Raw genomic sequence first — 21,619 nt, 5'->3', positions numbered from 1 at the left:
TCCCTGTGTGGCCTGGGCACTAACTTGCAGGTAAAGAATAGAGATCTCTTTGGGCTTGCAGCCCTAGCTAAGAGGCCCTGCTTGTTCCACCCCCCAGGCCTGAATGGTCAAGAATTATTGGATACTTCATGCAAAGCATTCAGCCAGGCACTTTGAGATAGACGAAGAAGACTAAGATGCAGTGTATTCTCTCTAGGACCTTAAAACCTAGTGAGGAAGACAAGCATATGAGGATAACTTGGACTTTTTTTCTTCTATGAGAAAAACATCTGGTAAGGTTATTCACAGCACTCAGCTTCATATGGATTTACAGATGTTGGTGCGATTTTTACTCCTTGGCTTCAGCTATTGAAGCTGTGGCAGCAGGTGTGATTACTTCAGAAGAGCGAAGGTGCAAAACAAACTCTTTAGGCCCTGGGGACTCTGCAGGTGGTTTCCTTGCAGTTCTTCAAATAAAAGGAAGTCTAAGAGCTTCCTGACTCTGTATAGAGAAATGCTACCATGCAAAGCTGTCATTTGAAGCCTTTGCTCTTTGCAGAGGCAGACGCGTCCCTGAGTGCATTGAGACGCTGGGCTGAAGAGAAGAATGACATCAGAGCCAGGTGGGGGAGAAGAGCGATTTCCTTTTTTCTCAGGGTGACCCACAGGAAGGACATGGGAAGTTAGGTCAGAATTGGCTTGACACCTTTGTCCTGGGAAATCCTATCAGGTGACTAAGGAGAAAACATAACCCACCAAGTTGCTGTTCTTTGCCGAGAGATGGAAGGCACCTTGGGGGAAACCCCTGACCACAGGCCAATAGAACAGAATGTTGTTAGTTTTGCTGAAAAAGCCAACCAGAAAAATACTTCTTCAAATTCACCTGGGGTGACAAGAAATATTTCCCACTCTTGGGTTCTTTCACTTTCCTAATGGAAGCATAGATTGAACACTTGGTGATATGTCATTTAGATTTTCCCCCTTGTGATTGGCTTTATTTTTTCTTTTTAGGAAAGAAAGACAGAGTGCAGGGCATACTTTTTTTGTGGTTAATAGGATTCCTAATGCAACCATAAATATGATCAGCATATAAGTCATGATCTATGATTCTAATTAGCAAATGATGTTTCTAATTTTCAAACAGTACAAGTTATAAATCATTAAGTTTTGGGATGACAAATCTTTTTTATTCCATCAATTTTTATTTTAAGTTCTGGGGTACATGCGCAGGATGTACAGGTTTGTTACATAGGTAAATGTGTGCTATGGTGATTTGCTGCACAGATCAACCCATCACCTAGATATTAAGCCCAGCATCCATTAGCTATTCTTCCTGATGCTCTCCCTCACCCTACTTCTCCAACAGGCCTCAGTGTGTGTTTTTCCCCCCATGTGTCCATGTGATCTCATCGTTCAGCTTCCACTTGTGAGTGAGAACATGTGGTGTTTGGTTTTCTGTTCCTGTGTTAGTTTGCTGAGGATAATAGCTTACAGCTCCATCCATGCTCCTGCAAAGGACATGATCTCATTCTTTTTTATGGCTGCATAGTATTCCATGGTGTATATTTGTACTACATTTTCCTTATCCAGTCAATCATTTACGGGCATGTGGATTGATTCCATGTCTTTGCTATTTTGAATAGTGCTATAATGAACATATGTGTGCATGTATTTTTGTAACAGAATGATTTATATTCCTTTGGGTATACACTCAATAATGGAATTGTTGGTTCAAATGGTATTTCTGTTTCTAGATCTTTGAGGAATTGCCACATGGTCTTCCACAATAGTTGAACTAATTTATATTCCCCTTAACCATCTAAAAGCATTCCTTTTTCTCTGCAACCTCGCCAGCGTCATTGTTTCTTGACTTTTTAATAATCACCATTCTGACCGGTGTGAGATGGTATCTCGTTGTTGTTTTGATTTGCATTTCTCTAATGACCAGTAATGTTGAGATTTTTTTCATGTTTGTTGACTGCATGCATGTCCTCTTTTGAGAAGTGTCTGTTCATATCCTTTGCCCAGTTTTTAAGGGGATTGAGATTTTTTTTTTTTTTTGTAAATTTGTTTAACTTCTTTGTAGACTCTGAATATCAGACCTTTATCAGGTGGCTAGATTGCAAACATTTTCTCCCATTCTATAGGATGTCTGTTCACTCTGATGATAGTTTCTTTTGCTGTGCAGAAGCTCTTTATTTTAATTAGATCCCATTTGTCAATTTTTGCTTATGTTGCAATTGCTTTTGGTGTTTTTGTCATAAAATCTTTGTCCATGCCTATCTTCTGAATGGCATTGCCTAGATTTTATTCTAGGGTTTTTATAGTTTTGGGTTTCACATTTAAGTCTTTTATCCATCTTGAGTTAATTTTTGTATAAGGTGTAAGGAAGGGGTCCAGTTTCAATTTTCTGCATATGGCTAGCCTATTCTCCCAGCAGCATTTATTAAATAGGGAATATGTTCCCCCTTGCTTGTTCTTGTCAGATGAAATGGTTGGGGATGCCAAATCTTAATTAAAGAAACCGACACATGTTTAGAGTTGCCTGAAGTAAAAAAAAAAAAAAAAAAAAAAAAAATTCTGTGCTGCAATCTAAAAGAAGCTTCCCTCTTTGAAGAAGAAAACAGATAAGAACTTTAGCTTTCTTACTTAGCTTTATGATACCCATTGCCTTTCTAAGTTAAAAGATTAGAAAAAAACCTTTAAATGCCAGTTACCACAAATTCTTTGTGGAATTAGGGAAATGATAGCTAAAATTATAGCTAAAATAATCAGGCAAGCACATAAATTAAAAAAAAAAAAAGAAAAAAAGAACAACATCAGAATGCAAACAAAACAAAACCAAAAACCCAAATTAAAGTTTAATAAATAGCAAATAAACAGTGGCTTTATAGGTGTTCCAAATTTAAAAAGTCTTAAGAAGGCAATTCCAACAAGGAAGTATTATAAACATGAAAGAAATAGGTTTTAGGGCAACATAAGTCTGAGTAGGCAGTGACAGTGTTTGCTTTAAAGCCATTAAACTAAATTTAAGAATCTACTTTTTTTTTTTTTTTTTTTTTTTGAGAGGGAGTCTTGCACTGTCACCTGGGCTGGAGTGCGGTGCCACGATCTCGGCTCACTGCAACCTCTGCCTCCCAGATTCAAGCGATTCTCTTGCCTCAGCCTCCTGAATAGTTGGGATTACAGGTGCCTGCCACCATGGCCAGCTAATTTTTTGTATTTTTAGTAGAGACGGGGTTTCACTATGTTGGCCGGGCTGGTCTCAGACTCCTGACCTTGTGATTCCCCTGCGTTTGCCTCCCAAAGTGCTGGGATTACAGGCATGAGCCACTGTGCCCAGCCAAGAATTTACTTTCTACGTAGTACACATATATATTTTAGAGACAGAGTCTCACTCTGTTGCCCAGGCTGGAGCACAATGATGTGATCATAGCTCAATGCAGCCTTGAATTCTTGGGCTCAAGTGATCCTCCCACCTTGGTCTCTTGAGTAGTTGGGACTACAGGCATGGCACACCATGCCCAGCTAATTAAATTTTTTTTTTTTTTTTTTTTTTTTGCTTTCTGATACAAGGTCACAGTATGTTGCTCAGTTGGTCTTGAACTCCTGGCCTCAAGAGATCTTCCTGCCTCGGCCTTCTGGAGTGCTGGGATTACAGGCATGAGCCACTGTGCCCAGCCAAAAATTTATTTTAAAACATGAAATACACATTTTTCTTTTTCTTTTAAAGACAAGGTCTCTGTCATCCAAGCTGGAGTGCAGTGATCTGACCATAGTACACTGCAGTCTTTAACTCCTGGCCTCAAGTGATCCTCCTGCCTCAGCTTCCCAAACAGCTGGGATTACAGGCCATATTTCTTATTTACATAAAAGCTGTAGTCAAGATAACGAAGTTTCGGTAGCTATATTAGTTAAAGTAATACAATGCCCCCAAAATGTAAAATGGCTTAAACCTAATGGAAGTTTATGTTTTGCTCATGTAAAGTCAAAGATAGATGTAACAGAACAGGAGATCTCTCTTCTCTAAGGAGGACCAGGATCCTTTCTTCCTGTGGCTCCACCGTCTTCACCATCTTCAATAATTGGACTGTGAGGTCACTGTGCATGTGCATATCAAGTTAGTCAACAGAGAAGAAATATGGAAGATGGCCCATGGAGGAGGGCACACGTCACTTCCACTCACATTCCATGGGCTAGAACTCAGAAATAAATTTGATGAACAGCACGCCAGTCTCTGTCCCCAAAGTCTTCCCAGATAGAATGTACATAAGCTGGTTTAGTATCTGCACAGTCTCTGCAGTGATGCCTCTCTTTGTTGCTGCTTATTAGAGTGTTAACAGGATCAAGGATTGACCCAGAAATGGAATATTAAAAAGAAAGTTATTTCATAAATTTCACTGAGGGTTTTGTCATTTCAAGAGTGCTTCTGAAAGTCCCCGTTGAGGTCATTTTTTTCGTTCTTTTGGCAACGAAACATCTGTCCTCATTTTAATCACAATCTAGTTTTTTTTTGTTGTGTTTTGTTTTGCTTTTTTTTTTTTTTTTTTTGGTACCTCATTACCTTCAATATGTTTGGTCAGGTTGGGTTGGTAAATCTGGGACATGGGTTTGCCTGTACCCCATCATGAAATCCAATGGATACCTAGAAGGTCTTCTACCAGTTTTTTTACTCAGCACTGTAGGATTAATGCCAGCAGGCAGGCAACTCATCCATGTTCATTAGACTCACTTTCTAGGGTTGGTTCTGGAGCAGAGTGGTACAAAGACAAGAACAGAAGCATTGGAATTTACCAATTCGTTGCTGCATGGTGCCCTGCAGAAGGGCTGAGTCGTTTCTGGGGCAGAGACCTTCTGGGATTGCCTGGTAGACTGTCTGTATTGACTGTGGTTCCTTAACTGTGTCTTCCATCCATGAGCTCCTCTGTATGCCTTCGTTAAATGTTACCTTACAGCTAAAATTAGTCAGAGTTGTTTTTTCATACATGCGCACAAAGAATTTTAACGATATAATATTAGGCACATTAAGTTTTCAGGAGCAAATCAGAGAGCAGTAGCTAGGCTGGTTGCAGCCGAGTGGTAAGAGCATAAACTGAACTCAGCCACACCCAGCTTTGTCACTTACTAGGCCAGTGACTGGATAAGTTGCTTATTTTCTGAGCCTCATTTTTCTCCTAAATAAAACAAAAATAAATTTATCTTCTTTAGGTGGTTGTCATAATTAAATGAGATGGTGCATATAAAGCACTGTGGCAGCTGTTAGTTACTATGAGGCACCATTATTTTTACTGGTAGAAATATTTAGTTGCACAAACACTTGTTCCTAAGCTCTGCTTTACTGGAGCCAAATCCAGATTTATTGAGATTTTTTTTTTGACTGTTGCAGTCTTTATACTAAGGTTAGGGTCTTCAGTTTACATATTGCTTGACTAATAATGGCCTCGCCTAATTTGGGAAATTATAACATATAGGTTCTGCAAAACCTCAGACTAAAAATAACAAGGCCTATGGAGACAATTATAGTTGGGACATGCCATTCAATACTTCTCAAACTTTATAATCAGAGCATTAACAAAAGCAACAAAAATCCTAACCAAAACCAGGCATCTAAAAATCTCTTGGGAATTTCCACCAATCACCACAGTGAATCCATCCTTTGCAGCCTGGTAATTTGGGCTGCTGCTTCCTCTTTTGAGATAAAGGGCCTGGGGACATGTGTTTCTGGTAGAGACCATTTTGGTTCCAATTAAAAATTCTATCTGAGGCACAGCCATTTTCATTAATCCATTGATTTTATACAGGAGGAAAAGCCTTTGCAGTTCCTTCATCTGCACTTGCTGCTTCGCAGATAGTGGAAATTCAGCAGTTCTTGAATCCACTAAACCAATTACTACTGGTATTAAAGTAAAACACTTCTATAACTTTCGACTTTTTAAAAAGGTCTTCAAATATTGCTAAGGCTTTTTCCTAAATGTGAGAAGACATGTGCTTGGTTGTCTTTTTTTTTTTTTTTTTTTTTGAGATGGAGTTTTGTTCTTGTTGCCCAGGCTGGAGTGCAATGATGTAACCTCAGCTCACTGCAACCTCCGCCTCCTGGGTTCAAGTGATTCTCCTGCCTCAGCCTCTGAAGTGGCTGGGATGTGCCACCATGCCTGGCTAATTTTGTATTTTCAGTAGAGACGGGGTTTCATCATGTTGGTCAGGCTGGTCTCAAACTCCTGACCTCAGGTGATCCACCCGCTTCGGCCTCCCAAAGTGCTGGGATTACAGGGATGAGCCACTGTGCCGAACCTTGGTTGTTTTAAAACATTAACATGCTGGGAAAAATCTAGTATAAACCCAAATTAATTCCACATTTTATCAGCATCATTTTCTTATTTGCCAACTGAGCATGAGGTAATCATAAAAAAGCTATAGCAGAACAAACAGTTTAAAATGGAAAAAACGAAGGAATATTATGCAGTACAGGATTAACTTCATCCAAAGAGAGCTTTGGCCTTTGTCTCCAACACTGGGCATGTAACCTCCACGCCTTTGGAATGTCCTGCCTGATAAGAGTGCCTTTGGTTTCCTAGGGGCCTTAAGCCTTGTGACATAGTCTATGCTAACAATGTGATCTACTATGGTGGGAGCATTGGGCCACAAAGTATCAAATTGACCTCTGGATGGGCTAGAGACTAAAGTCAGTCATACAGGTGTCAATCTTGTTTATGTGACCAAGCTCAATACAGTCTCTGGACAGCAAGACTCAGTAAGCTCCCTGAGTCTGCAGTACTCTGTGTATACTGTCACACATCATGGCTGGGAAAAGTTAGCACTGTCCACTTCTCTACTGGTAGAGAATGACTGGAAGCTCTAAGCATGGAGTGCTCCTGAGCCCTGCCCTATGGACCTCTTTCCTCTGCTGATTTTAATCTGTATTCTTTTGCTGTAATCAACCATAATCATGAGTATAATGGTTTTTCTAAGTTCTATGAGTCTTTCTAGTGAATTATTGAACCTGGGGCTGGTTCCAAACTTTCAGTTGGTGTCAGAAATGAAGGTGGCTTTGGGGACTCCCAGATGTTGCATAAGGCTTATAACACAAAGCCAGTAACTCTGATTCATGCAGTTCCATCTCTGAAACATACTTCTCTGAGGCTATCACTTTTAATTCCTTTAGTTTCATTTCTTAGCTCAACTTCTACTTACCTTACACAACTACATATTTCTTACATTCCATTTTTCCCATTTCAGGTAATATGACTATGACTTACTTTACCCTGTACAAATACACACTTAGCCCCTTTATCCTCTGTCTTCCCATTATAGCTATATTACACTTTAGGTGGTAAAATGGACATGACTATGATTAGGTAAATCTTGTTCATGATATTTGTGGTACAATACTACATTTTTTCATGCACCATATTTGCTTTTCCTGAAGTTAATAATTGGCATTGTTTGGTTAGTTTTCTTAGTTTTCCACACACCCATCATTAATTTACCTTCACCTTCCCCAGTCTCTCTCAGGGGTGAAATTTCTTTGTAATGTTCATATTAATTCCATTTTTTTTTTCTTGGAGACATTTCTCCTGGGCTTCCCAGTCCTTTAGTTCCAACCAGTGCTGGTTGCTCTGAAGACCTGCTGCACAACGATCCTCTCGGGACTTCCCTCACCACCTGCTAGAAAATCTTCTAGCTTTTTCCTGTGTTAAATCCTTTGTTGCCTGGATCCCAGGTCTTCTTCCTTAATTTAATGTTTTATTCAAGTTAAACACTTTCTCGACTTTCTCGAGATGCTTCATGAGAAACGACACGTGGGACATAAAGTCATGAAATCTCCCATGAATAAAAAAAAATGTCTTATCCTAACTATTAATTGTTTGGCATAGCATGAAATTCTAGCTTGGACACTATTTTCTTCCAATATTTAAAAGCATTGCTCCATCAACCTCTAGCTTCCAGAATAGCTATTGAGAAGTGTGATGACATTCTGTTTCCTCATCCTTTGTATTTATAATGTTTACAACCTATGTTTTCTCTCTTGAACTTTGAGGATCTTCTCCACATCCAAGATTCTCTGAAATTTAAAAATGCACTCTAAGGCCTGTCTCTTCATTCTTTTTTTAAACTCATTGGGCTGGGCATTCACTGGGCTTTTCATTTTGGAAACTCACATTCTTCAGCTATGGAGAAATTAAAAAAATAATCTTCTTGATAATTTTCTTCCTTCAATTACTTATTTTCTCTTTCTGGAGCACCTGTTACTTAAGTGTTGGATTTCTAAGTAGATTCTTTAGTTTTCCTGAATTTCTTTATAATTTTTCCAGTTCTTGGACATTTTGTTCTCTCTTAAAGATTTCTTCAACTTCATATTTCAACGCTTCTATTGCTTTTTAAACTTCTGCCATCATTTTTTTTTTTTTTTTTTTTTTTTTGAGACCGAGTCTTACTCTGTCACCCAGGTTGGAGTGCAGTGATGTGATCTTGGCTCACTGCAACCTCTGCCTCCCGGGCTCCAGTGATCCCCCTACCTCAGCCTCCTGAATAGCTGAGGCTACAGATGTGTGTCACCACACTTGACTAATTTTTGTATTTTCACTAGGGACAGAGTTTCACTATGTTGGCCAGGCTGGTCTCGAACTCCTGACCTCCAGTGATCCGCCTGCCTTGGCCTCCCAAAGTGCTGGGATTATAGGCGTGAATCACTGCACCTGGCCCTACCACCAGCTTTTAAGTTCTAAGAGCTTCTTCTTCTCTAAATGTTGTTGTTCCATTAATCTTCTATTACTTTTTTGATTTTTTTTCTCTTTGTTATTTTTCTCTGCATTAGCTCCATTTCTTTTATTTTTTCTGCTTGTTTTTTAGACTTTGTATTTTATCCTAAAGTATTTTTTCCAAGTATTTTTCTGCTCATTAATGTTGTTTATATTTTATAACAAAGTCCAAATTGTTGGATTGGGTTCATTAAATATATGGATTGGACTTCTTGACTTGCAAGCCTCCTAGCAGGGTGATACTTGAAACTGGTGAGTTTCAGTAGCAGAAACCCCACGTTAGTATATCTTTTCTTTTCGGCTTGGCAATTTCCTAGAGACTAGGAATATAACCCTGATAGTAAGCATTCTGGAAGCCTCGTGCTCTCACTGCTCAGTATAATGACTTTCAATTAAATCCTAACCTTATGAAGGTACTTACTTCCTTCTCAGCTATGCTAAATATCCGGAAGATATCCGGAACTTTGCTGGAAGGTAAACTTCCAGTCTTCAAACAGGTATATAGGGACAGTGGAGAGGCTAAGTGGGATACAAGGGATCTAACTACATCTTATATATATTTTTCAACCAATTGTCCTATTTTCAATCCCACCCTGAACTTCCTTCTTCAGAAGTGATTAATAACACAATTCTTGAGTTTTCTACTAATCTGCAGTGTGAACTAACTTTCCTCTACTTGGTACTTGCCGCAGCGGAGAAATCTAAAGTTGAAGTTACTCACCACTTGCTCATCTTCTTTCCATCTTCCATAACTTCATTGACATTTCTCATTTGCTTTTGTCTTTTTTTGTTGTTGAGACTTTATAGCCTTTTATGTCGTTATTTTTGTCTTAGGGATTCTGAAAGAAGGTAGAGGTAGCATGTATTCTATCTGCCATGTTTCGTGTCCTCAAAACATGTGACCATTGTCATTACTGCAGCAAAGGAAGAGAGAGCTGGAAAGATTCTCAGGGGCTTTATTTGGCCTTGGCCCAGAATGGCATCTCATGACTTTTTCTGGCCAGTCAACTCTAATCCAAAGTAATGTCTGTCATTACATAGAGTAGATTGGCCAGAAGAAGTCATGAGATACCATTTAATTGAAAGAGGCTATGAAGTATCTTATTCCATGTGCTAGGAGGAGACTGAATATGAATATTGGAAGCCACTAGTAACAATGACTATGCATTTAATGAGCTCTTACTATATGCAAGGCATTGCACTATTACACATGTTGACATAATTTATACTCATGAAATCTTTTGAGACAGTTATTATTTATATCACCTTTTTATAGACGAGGAAAGTGATACTCAGAGAAGTTAAGTAATGCATTAAAAATCAACAGACGGTAAGGAGTAAAGTCACGATTGAATACACACAGCCTGTCCCCAGAGCCTTTGAACTTAATCACTAAATCACTTTGGCTCATATTTCGTTAATCCACAGAAGTTTATTGGGGAAAAATTCTGTGCCAGGCACTGTGTTATGTAGGTAGAAAAAAATAATGAAATACTTTGTCTCAAAGTGCTAACTGTATTTACCTATGGGAAATGAAATCATAGGTGATTTTTTCTTTTTCTTTTCTTATGCTCGTCTGTATTGTCTGATTTTTTTAATTTAAAAATCCCACATAATTTTACAGCCATTAAAAAATATTTCCATTTGAAAAATCAATGGATGGGAATTTAATTCTGATACTTCTTAAATTAGTTCAGGGATTGGTGTCATGGTAATAATGACACGTTAAACACTGGTGAGAAAAGAAATTTATTTATTGGCTCATGATGGACTCAGAATTCCTCTGCCAGGTAGCATAGGAGAGAATGTGAACCTGCCAGTGTGCAGTATGGAACTTTTATCAAGAGAGATACAGAAGTAAGTTTCCATTGGAAAAATGTACAAGTTTTCAAAGCCTCGTGCCATTGGCATTTCAGGGGCTATCCTGAGGGCAACTCATTTCTTGAGATCATTGGGGTAAAAAAGCACATGACCTGAAGGTTTAAGTACAAGCTGTGAAGTATTATTCCTACAAATTCTATATATGTTTAAAAATTCAATTCCAATTCAAAGCTCAAATTCAACTTAAATTAAAAACTCAAGTGATGGGTAAAATTTCCCAACTTTTCCACCATTCAGACAATGATTTTTTCTGAACTTCTTTCTTTTTGCTTGTTTGTTTTAGACAGAGTCTTGCTCTATCACCCAGTCTGGAGTGCAATGGTGCAATCTCGGCTCACTGCAACCTCCGCCTCCTGGGTTCAAGTGATTCTCCTGCCTCAGCCTCCTGAATAGCTGGGATTACAGGTGCATGCCACCATGACCGGCTAATTTTTGTATTTTTAGTAGAGATGGGATTTGTATTTTTAGTAGAGATGAGGTCTGTATTTTTAGTAGAGATGAGTTTCACCATGTTGGCCAGGCTGGTCTCGAACTCCTGACCTCAGGTGATCTGCCTGCCTCAGCCTCCCAAAGTGCTGGGATTACAGGCGTGAGCCACTGCACCTGGCTGATTCCTCTGAATTTCTAAGTCTGTTGGAGTCCTTACTTCCTGTAACCTTAGTCCTTAGTAATGCCTTATATTTCTCGTAAATCACAATCATAGAAACATAGGATATTAAGAGTAGAAGATAACTTAGAGTTCATTTAGATCTAAATCTTCATTTTAAAGATGATGTGGTTAAATATAAGGCATGGGTAAAGACTTTGTTCAAAATCTCACATCACTTGCAGACACAGGACCAGAATTTGGGACTCCTTTCTCTTAGGCCAAAGTTTTTTCCCTTACGTTACTTCATGGATTGTTATGTTTTCCCCCAATACTAATTTTCTTGGAGGAAGAGATTATGGCTTTTACTTCTTTGTAAGTTGAATGAACCCATTTGGAGGATCTAACTAAGAGGCATAACAACAAGTAACCCTTTGCCCTAATAGGGAAAATAGGCAATGAAATACAAACAAGTCAGTATCTATCTGGATTTCAGTGTTGAGAAGGATTCAGCAGTTATATCTGAATTTAATAGAAAGGAATGCCATGACTGATTAGTTCGGTCTGCCTTGGGTATAGGAGGAAGAAACACAATACATATATCAATGTGTGTATTTCCCTCTGACCAATAAGTCCTCTCAACTATATGAACCACCTGGAGAGGATATACATGGAGAAGAGATGGGGAATATGGACACCTATTCTACCTATTCAGCAACAAGAACAGGAGAATCAATCCTAGCTTCCAATGTGGTGACATATGCTTCTACCAGATTGTCTCACTGCTGACTTCTCTGTAACCCCTAAAGCTATGAACATCTAGTAGGCATTCAATTCAATAAGGACATAGTAATTAATTGAAATTGGGATATAAACCAACGTTTTCACAATAGAACTTTCCATCCGTCTTTGGTAACCCCATATCAATCAAAGTATTTGGCACTTGGTGCATTAAAATTCCTTGTGAAACAAAAATACAACCTTTAAAGCAGGACCATGAATCTCTGGATTATCAATGCCCAATCCCATCTGATATAAAATTAAGAATATTGTAATCTGATGATTGTACTGTGTAAGTAGCATACCTTCTATATTCTTTGAACCACTCCTCAAAATTGGCCAGAAGGCACAAAAGAAAAGGGGGGATTCAGAAAATCTTCCTCTAACTTACGGGATTTTATGAGTCAAATTGCGGGGAAAATCTGACTTCGTGTGGACTTCCATTCTGCATGTCATTCTTCTTCCGTAGGTTTGACTTGCATGATGTCAGGAGTTCCGGGAGTCAAAATAGCGTGGGGGCATGGATCCAATATTGACTCATATTGAGTGGAAGAAATCTACACCGAAGTCTGGATGAGATAATTTGGTTGTGAGTACTAGGATGTGACTGCTGATGACAGAGGAAAAGGGAAACCAAGGTGTAAGTTTTGGCTTACTGACTACCTACTCAGTTAAGACTGAGGATAGCATGAGATATGATTGAAATCTTCCTGACGTGTCATATATAACCATAGCCAGTTTTCAGAAAAAAAAGTCTGGTTGAAAAGAAAAAAGAAAGTTTTCAGCCCCTCTGTTTTAGTAATATGGTCACACCTTGGCTCCTGGTGGGTTTGCAAAACTTTTAAAGTATATCTCGATGGTGACTTATTCTGCAGTCTCAGAACTGGCCAAACCAACAAAGTGTGAAACCTCTAGTTTGCATGTGCAACAAAAGGTGTTTTACAGGCAGAAAAGAGAGAGAAGTTTCTTTGTTTGCAAAGTTGACAAGACAGGAAAAGATCACAAATGGATATACTTATTGTAGTGATAATGTTCTGAGCCAAAAAATCATATGTTGAAAGATGAAAATCCAATAGCAGATGTTTCACTTCCAGCCTGGAATGCAGGATGAGCTACATAATTTGTGGAAACAAGTGCAAAACGAAAATGTGGGTCCGTTGTTTGAAGAGTTATTAGAAATTTCAAGAAAGTGACAACAGAGCATTAAACCAAGTGTGGGCTGTTCTAAGTTCAGGGTTCTGACAGACTGCACAGGTTGCATGCCCATGAAGTTGAGTTGGCTGGGATGTCTAGGCAAAAATTTCAAAAATATATTTCAAAAACAATTTCAAAATATATTTGCAGTCTTACTATGTTTTAAGGAATTAAAGTGTGATTACTATCTCACAAATTCTACAGAAAAAAAGTTCCAGAAAGTAAAGCCTGATAGGGTGTAATTATTTGAATTCACATATCTAATGTAGAGGCACATACAATAATCTCAATGGATAGTGATAGATTGGGGGATGTATTGACTAAAGGTTTCATCCTCTGTGGGAAGATCTTGGATTTAGACTCAGTTCTGCATTAGCCCGTTGAATGAATTTAAGCACATCACTTGTTTTTCAGGGTCTTGATTTACAAATCTAAAAGGTAAGGAGGTTGACCATAGATAATCCATAATTCCATAATTCTGTGCTTGGCCGTGCAATCAAGAGTTACTAGAGCTTGGATTTTAGCCATGTAATTACTCTTCATAAACATCCGGCCACACTGTAAACAATATAATCTGTTATTTTGAACAGGCATTCTCAATTTACAAGTGGTTACGCAGCGTATCATTCCCTGTTATGGATCCCACTATTCTTAACTCCTCAGTCCTAGTACTACATTCCAGTGAAGCAATCAAGGACCAGGCAGAACTAAGTTTTACTTATTTCCAGAAAGCTGGGAACATTCCTTCCAGTGACTCAGAGGTTGACCATTAGAAGGTATTGAGAACCTGCAGTGTGTCTCAGGCTTGGACCCAGATCCCTGTGCCACCTGCAAGCACATTCTCTGGACATAATTTTTCTTGAGCAGAGCAACAGTAGAGCTTTGAATAAAACAATGTAATTTTTACATTCTTCACTTGCTTAACATGAGGTTTGGCTCCACATAAATGTTTTGATCTTATTCATTCTTTGGGAAGATTGCCCCTCAAAGAGCTTTCTGGCTTTTTTTCCACATAAAAGAATACACAAAATTGTCCCAGTCATCAAGTGGCTAAAGAGACAGAGCATCATGTTTCTAACATTAATCATAAATATTATTTAATTAAAAACTAGTTTCTTATAGGTTAGGCCTGATAACATCAGAATTAGAACTTGAGGGCAAATAATTCAAAAGAGATCCTTAGGCAAGCATTTGAATTTACATTTATTCAGTGCTGTTTATGAGCAAATCTCCATGCCAAAATATTTTAAGGAAGAGAAAGCCATCATAAAAGCAATGAAACAATTTCTGATTTTCAGAAACTCAATCTAATATGGGAGAAGACACACGAATAACTATCTTCAATCAAGACTGAGGAATCAGAACTCTTAGAAATGCATACACCAAGACTTTTATAGAGAATGTAAGATTAATTTTAGGGAGGATAATTTTGGAAGAACTCAGGGAGACGATAATTTTTAAGCTGAGCTTGGATGAATGGCTACTACTCTCAGGGGCACAAATGAGAGTAAAAAGAACTCAAGACCAAAGAAACAGCATGAGCAAAGGTACAGGGTATTTTTTTTTTAAAGAAATGACTAGTCATCCAATGTGCCAGAATAATAATAAACTTTTATTGAGTGATTACTATGTGCCAGGAAAAATTCCTAGCACTTTATGAGGGTTATCTGATTTAATTTTCAACTGAAGCATGGAAGAAGATACTATTATCAAGCCAATTTTACAGATAAGGAGACTGAGTCATAGTAGATTTAAGAAGCTAACTCACAATCATATAGCTAGATAGTATGGGAGTCAGGAATCAAGTTTGCCTCCATAACCGCAATGCTGTTATGTACACAGTGCAGGTAGAAATGCAAAGTGGGTTGGAACCAAAGAGTGGAGGGCTTTTTGTGCCATCCCAAAGTGTTGTACTTCATAAATAAATTACAAAGGAGGAGAAATAATCCTTTTTTTTTTGTATCTGAAAGACAAAGAAATAAAAAGTTAAAAAGATTCTCTGTTAATACTGATTATTTGGAACAATAAATTGTTTAGAGCTATGCTGTCCAATATAGTAGCACCTAGCAATATGTGGCCATTAAACATTTGAAATATGACTAGACCAAATTGAGATGCACTGTAGGTATAAAATATGGACTGTATTTCTTTTTTTTTTTTTTTGAGATGGAGTCTCACTATGTCACCTAGACTGGAGCGTAGTGGCATGATCTCGGCTCACTGCAACCTCCACCTCCTGGGTTCAACCAATTCTCCTGCCTCAGCCTCCCTAGTAGCTGAGATTACAGGCATGCACCACCATGCTCGGCTAATTCTTTGTATTTTTAGTAGAGACGGGGTTTCACCATATTGGCCAGGCTGGTCTTGAACTCCTGACCTTGTGATCCACCCACCTCGACCTCCCAAAGTGCTGGGATTACAGGTGTGAGCCACTGTGCCTGGCCCTCCCCATGGGAATATTCTGTACACTGTATTTCAAGGATTTAATATGACAAAAAGAATGTCAAATACCTTATTAATAATGTAGTATACTGATGCATACTGAAGTAATATTTGGGATATATTGGTTTAAATACAATGTATTTAGAAATTATATTTACCTTTTTAAGAAACTTTTATTAATGAGGCTACTAGATCATTTAAATTTACCTGTGTGGCTTGTATTGTATTTCTACTGGGCAGGGCTGATCTAGAGCACTTTGAAACTTGTGGTAGATATTTTACTAACCAACTCTGATGAAGGACTTCCTCACCAAATTGGTCTTTCAACCACATTCTTTCCTTGCTTTCTGGTCATTTGCAAGAAAAATTTTAAAAGGCTCCCCCTTTGTAAAGGTTTGAGAGGCCCTAGAATTTCCTTTTTCACTTGTTCCCAACCACAAGCAAATGATCAATGTGCTTTGTGAATGAGGAGTCAACATTTTACCAGGGTGAAGGGGGGAGGTGCGAAAAAATTTCCAGTCCTTGAATGGTGTGAAGTAAAAGTGCCTTCAAAGAATCCCACCAGAATGGCACAGGTGGGCATAATGGGTCTGTCTCATCGTCAAAGGACCCAAGGAGTCTAAAGGAAACTCTAACTACAACACCCAAATGCCACAAAACCTTAGTTATTAATACAAACTAGCATCCCTGCCTATCTGTCACCATCTCATCTTAAAAAACTTGTGAAAATACGTAATCCTGAGGAGACTTCAATTAGGTATAAATACCAGCAGCCAAAGGAGGTGCAGCACATTGTTCTGATCATCTGAAGATCAGCTATTAGAAGAGAAAGATCAGTTAAGCCCTTTGGACCCGATCAACTTGATACAAGAACTTCTGATTTCAACTTCTTTGGCTTAACTCTCTCTGAAACGATGAAATACACAAGTTATATCTTGGCTTTTCAGCTCTGCATTGTTTTGGGTTCTCTTGGCTGTTACTGCCAGGACCCATATGTAAAAGAAGCAGAAAACCTTAAGAAATATTTTGTAAGTATGGCTTTTTAATAGTACTTTTTTGTGGTTGAAAATGACTGAATATTGACTTGCTGTAGCATCTCTGATAGACTGTCCTCTCGTACGCAGTCATTTTGAGATCTGGTTTTATTTTGTTAATTATTGACTGGATGAGTTTCTTGACTACATAATCTAGATATTGTTTTAACCTTCTGCTCAGTTTGTATAGAGACTTAAAAGGGATTTATGAATCTTCCCAAAGATGGGCATAATATGGATATGAAGCATAATGATGTTAATAATTTTGTGGTGAGAACTCATTCAGATGTGATAAGTCAAGGAGTATGCATATTGAAAAAAATGATTGGCTATTAGTTTTTGACTTCTCAGACTCTAAGGTCAAGATTAGCATTCAAAAGTTAATAGGAAACGTTTACAAATTAAAGTAAAAAAGGTCCTTAAAGTTTTGGCTTAAAAAAAATCACTGATAGGTGATTTTCTCCAAAAAGTTATTTCAACATTCTGCTGCTCTATCTATATTCCTTGTGAATTACTCCTGAACTTAGTTGCTCACTGGGATTTTGTAGGAATTATGATTCTGGCTATGGAATGTTTAAAAATTTTAAGTGAGTTTTTTGAGTTTCTTTTAAAATTTTATTGATGGTTAATGAAAAGTTTTTACATTTTAAATATTTCATTATTTATTTAAAACTTAGTTATAATTATAGCTGTCATACTAATATTCAGACATTCACAATTAATTTTATTCCTACAACACAAAATCAGACCACACACACACACACACACACACACACACACACACGCACACGTTTGGAACTATCTTTTAAAGTTGACATAATACCCTACAGGAAGGCATAGTAGATGTAATAGAAACCTGTGCCATTGGGGGGCAGTATTTTATAGTGGGGTGGCTTTGCTGTTTTTTGTTCTGTATTTTTTAGCCTAGCTTGAAAATACTTTCTTTAGCCTACTATAGTTTTTGAGACCCTTGGAGTATCATCAGCTTTGTTTAACTCCTTTGTGACATTGCAATTTAATGGTGATGTTGGAAAATAAAAAAGCTAAAAGAGCATAGTAGTCTTTGGCTATATCTCACATAAACATTTTGTGAACACTTATTGTTAGAACTAAGCAGAAGAATTGAAAAGGAAATCAGTGAATATTGTCACATCTGAGTTTAATGAAACTTGAAATATATTTTTAAGACAATTTATGGGCTAATTGTAAACCCTTTTTTTTTCCCCAGAATGCAGGTGATCCAGATGTAGCAGATAATGGAACTCTTTTCTTAGACATCTTGAGGAATTGGAAAGAGGTAAGCTGAATATTCCCATTTGGCTAATTTTCCTGTTGCTTGCTTTCTGATGGATAAATACACATCATCCTCTGTTTGTGTTCTTTCCTTCCAAGGAGAGTGACAGAAAAATAATGCAGAGCCAAATTGTCTCCTTTTACTTCAAACTTTTTAAAAACTTCAAAGATGACCAGAGGATCCAAAAGAGTGTGGAGACCATCAAGGAAGACATTAATGTCAAGTTTTTCAATAGCAACAAAAAGAAACGGGATGACTTTGAAAAGCTGACCAATTATTCGGTAAGGCTCTTTAAATTCTTTCTTTGGTTTCATTGCGGAAGGTCTTGCAAAGCATTTGTTCTCCAGAAAGTAGACATTAGCTATTTAACAGTTGCTAAAGCTATGAACTCAACCCGTAGCTGAAACTCTTACTAATTCTATTTGTGTTTGGATGACTTTGCAAAGCCAGTATGGGAATCACTGAAGTATGTAATGTAGAAAAATGCTGGCATTGTAACTATTGTGTAAAGACAGGTGAATTGACAAATCCAATGAAGAGGAAGTAGGTGAGGAAGTAGTGGGGAGTACTGAGAAGCAATTCTCTCATTGTCCTTTGCTCATATGATGGAAATTCTCTTACTTTGAATGAGAGGCTGTCTGTCTTAATGGAAAGAGCAGTGGGAGGAGCTGAGAAGATGTGTGTTCTCCTCCCATCTCAGCCAGCAGGGAACTGTGATGAATCACATGGCTGGCTGGGGCTCAGTGCCCTCATCTTAAAAGGAAACTGTTAGGTTCACTGCATAAGTTTGATGACATTCTTTGCTCCAAAACTCTACAATGCCAAGAATAGAAAATGAGAATGAGATAGAAGAAAGCTACAGCCTTTGAGTAGGTACCAGTGCACCCCACTGCAAGTCTCTAGCCAACCTATCAGATTGTACTGCCTAATTAGAAGCAAGAATGGTTGCTGTTTGTTTTTAGGGAAAAATAGGTAGAATTTATAGCTTATGAAAACATTGTTCTATCAAGTCTCTATCAACTTTCAGAATATCTCAGCTGGAGAACTCCTTAGACTCCTAAGTCATACCTCATGAACTTGTATCTTTAAATTATCTTTAAATTATGCCTTCTATAAACAGAAAGATAACATTGAGGCATAAAGACAAAACACGTTTTTCAAAATTTTATCTAGAAGACAAAGACCTCTAGATTCCTTTGGGATTGGCTTTGATATAAATGGGCTCAAATGAGAGCTCAAGCTGGCATTTGTGCTCTTAGGATTTGTGCTCAGCTTTCACTATTGCCGGGCCTGCCTCTCACTCCTCTCATGTGAACCCCAGAAACTGAAAGGAGAGACATGGCAACAGGTCTCCTTTGGTTAGAAACTAGACTCTCAGCACTTGCCACTAACCCAGTGGTGCCCCTGGCTTACTGTTCCGTCCTGGATAAGTCTCTTAGTTTCTTGGTGATGATTTGAACACTGGAAAGTAAAATCTGTCACTTGCAAACACACAGCTTGTAGAAAACTTTTTCTACTCCGCAGGAACTGGGCCTTAAAAAAGTGAAAAAAAAATCTGTGGGTTTCTTCCTTCTGGAAGCTACAAACCTCCTGTTTCTTGATGGGCAATCTTGAGTGAGCTCTATTAATTATTGTTCTCTTTGGCTCAGTTGCTAAGCTGAGGTATGTTATGCCCTTTCATAATTAGCCCTGTAGCCTGTAATCCCCCAGCCATCCTCAGAAATGTGGCGAGGTAGCCATAGTGTTCCCAAGATTAGAAAAAATATAATGGCAGAGTCAAGAGGACAGTAAATGGTCCACATTTTAGGAAGAATGAAATCACCTAAATGGCCCTATTAGTTAGAGTGAGGAAATGCAAGTAGTTCAATTTGCTGGCCTAGAAGGTAGGGTACTGAAAAAGTTGTTGCAATTCCTAATTTTAAACTTTATATATCAGTAAGCCATATATAAATATGATTGGTGGTTATTTTAAAACCTATTATGGAAATTGAGAGACTGACCTAATCTGGGAGAAATTAAAAATTACAGTTTTCACTTGTTTTGGATTTGATGTTTTCTAGGGTACCTAACCTAGATCAGTGGTTCTCAAACTTAGGTGGATGTCAGAATCACCTGGGGAGCTTAGTGAATGCACAGGGCACAGTCCTTCCAATTCGTGCCCCTGGATCTCTGAGGTCTTTATTAGGTTTCCAGGTTAATCTGCTATGCACAACAGTGAGAATCATTGACCTATAGTTACTCGTTTGATACATACAGGAGAGACTAAAGTATAAAGTGATATAATTGGTAGATTGATGATAGAGAGGTCATAGAAACAGTCTTCTCTTCCTTTAGATGAGAAAATAGAGGTTCCAAAAGGTTAAGTAGCTGGCTCAAGGTCAGAATTATTGCACGCATGAGATTCAGATCCACCTTTTTACATTGACTCCACACCAGGGGTCTTTTCACTATATGATTTCAAGAATTCTATGGGAGTAGATTTAAAGATATGTGACGGACTCCACCACATCATTGCACAACTAGTAATGTAATTGTAATTTTTAGCCTCAACTGCTGAAGAAGTAAATATTGTATATTAAGGTAATATGGTCCATTTTTTTAAAGGAATAGTTTTATTTTCACTGACCATCATGCCATTAACTGAATATCCTGATGGCTTATATGCCTGAAATTAATTTTGCTCTTTTCTTTCCCAATAGGTAACTGACTCGAATGTCCAACGCAAAGCAGTACATGAACTCATCCAAGTGATGGCTGAACTGTCGCCAGCAGCTAAAATAGGGAAGCGAAAAAGGAGTCAGATGTTTCGAGGTCGAAGAGCATCCCAATAATGGTTGTCCTGCCTGCACTATTTGAATTTTAAATCTAAATCTATTTATTAATATTTAACATTATTTATATGGGGAATATATTTTTAGACTCATCAATCAAATAAGTATTTATAATAGCAACTTTTGTGTAATGAAAATGAATATCTATTAATATATGTATTATTTATAATTCCTATATCCTGTGACTGTTTCACTTAATCCTTTGTTTTCTGACTAATTAGGCGAGGCTATGTGATTACAAGGCTTTATCTCAGGGGCCACCTAGGCAGCCAACCTAAGCAAGATCCTGTGGGTTGTGTGTTTATTTCACTTGATGATATAATGAACACTTATAAGTGAAGTGATACTATCCAGTTACTGCCTGTTTGAAAACTTGCCTGCATTCTGAGCCACTGCTTTAATGGTCTGTCAGACAGAACTTGAATGTGTCAGGTGACCCTGATGAAAACATAGCATCTCAAGAGATTTCATGCCTGGTGCTTCCAAATATTGTTGACAACTGTGACTGTACCCAAATGGAAAGTAACTCATTTGTTAAGATTATCAATATCTAATATATATGAATAAAGTATAAGTTCACAACTATTTATGCTGTGTCAGACCTTTTCTAAGTGAGAACTGGAGTGAAAGAACTACCTATTAATGAATTAGTAGGGAGGGGAGTCATCTTAGCTGTGGAAATTTTAGAGTTGCATTTGGTTCCATTAAATGTGGTGTTTCTTTCCACTAGCATTTTGTTGGCTTTCACTTTTCCAGTTGGCAGCTCTTTGAATTATCTTTCTAAGATACAGATTTAATTATGTCACTATTCAATTTGAACCACTATTCAAGAGGTTCTG

The 21,619-nt window shown here is 37.9% G+C and overlaps 1 protein-coding gene across 2 annotated transcripts; it reads left to right on the top strand.

Annotated features, from left to right (window-relative positions):
* The first annotated feature begins 511 nt into the window (after positions 1-511).
* IFNG (interferon gamma) lies at positions 512-21,287 on the top strand. 2 transcript variants are annotated; one of them, XM_077952283.1, is made up of 5 exons: positions 512-602; positions 12,455-12,625; positions 17,884-17,952; positions 18,048-18,230; positions 20,649-21,287. In XM_077952283.1, exons 2-5 carry the CDS (start codon positions 12,599-12,601, stop codon positions 20,778-20,780), a joined length of 411 nt encoding a protein of 136 aa, XP_077808409.1. In that variant the 5' UTR covers positions 512-602; positions 12,455-12,598; the 3' UTR covers positions 20,781-21,287. The 2 variants fall into 2 exon arrangements, with proteins under 2 accessions (XP_077808409.1, NP_001028077.1); NM_001032905.1 differs by lacking the exons at positions 512-602; positions 12,455-12,625 and adding an exon at positions 16,536-16,649 and having other exon boundaries at positions 20,649-20,780.
* The last annotated feature ends 332 nt before the right edge of the window (positions 21,288-21,619 follow it).

Source organism: Macaca mulatta, chromosome 11, assembly GCF_049350105.2.
Source record: "Macaca mulatta isolate MMU2019108-1 chromosome 11, T2T-MMU8v2.0, whole genome shotgun sequence".
In the NCBI taxonomy this organism is placed as follows: domain Eukaryota; kingdom Metazoa; phylum Chordata; class Mammalia; order Primates; family Cercopithecidae; genus Macaca; species Macaca mulatta.
The sequence above is the reverse complement of the archived record's forward strand: the minus strand, read 5'-3'. Positions and strand labels throughout refer to the sequence as shown.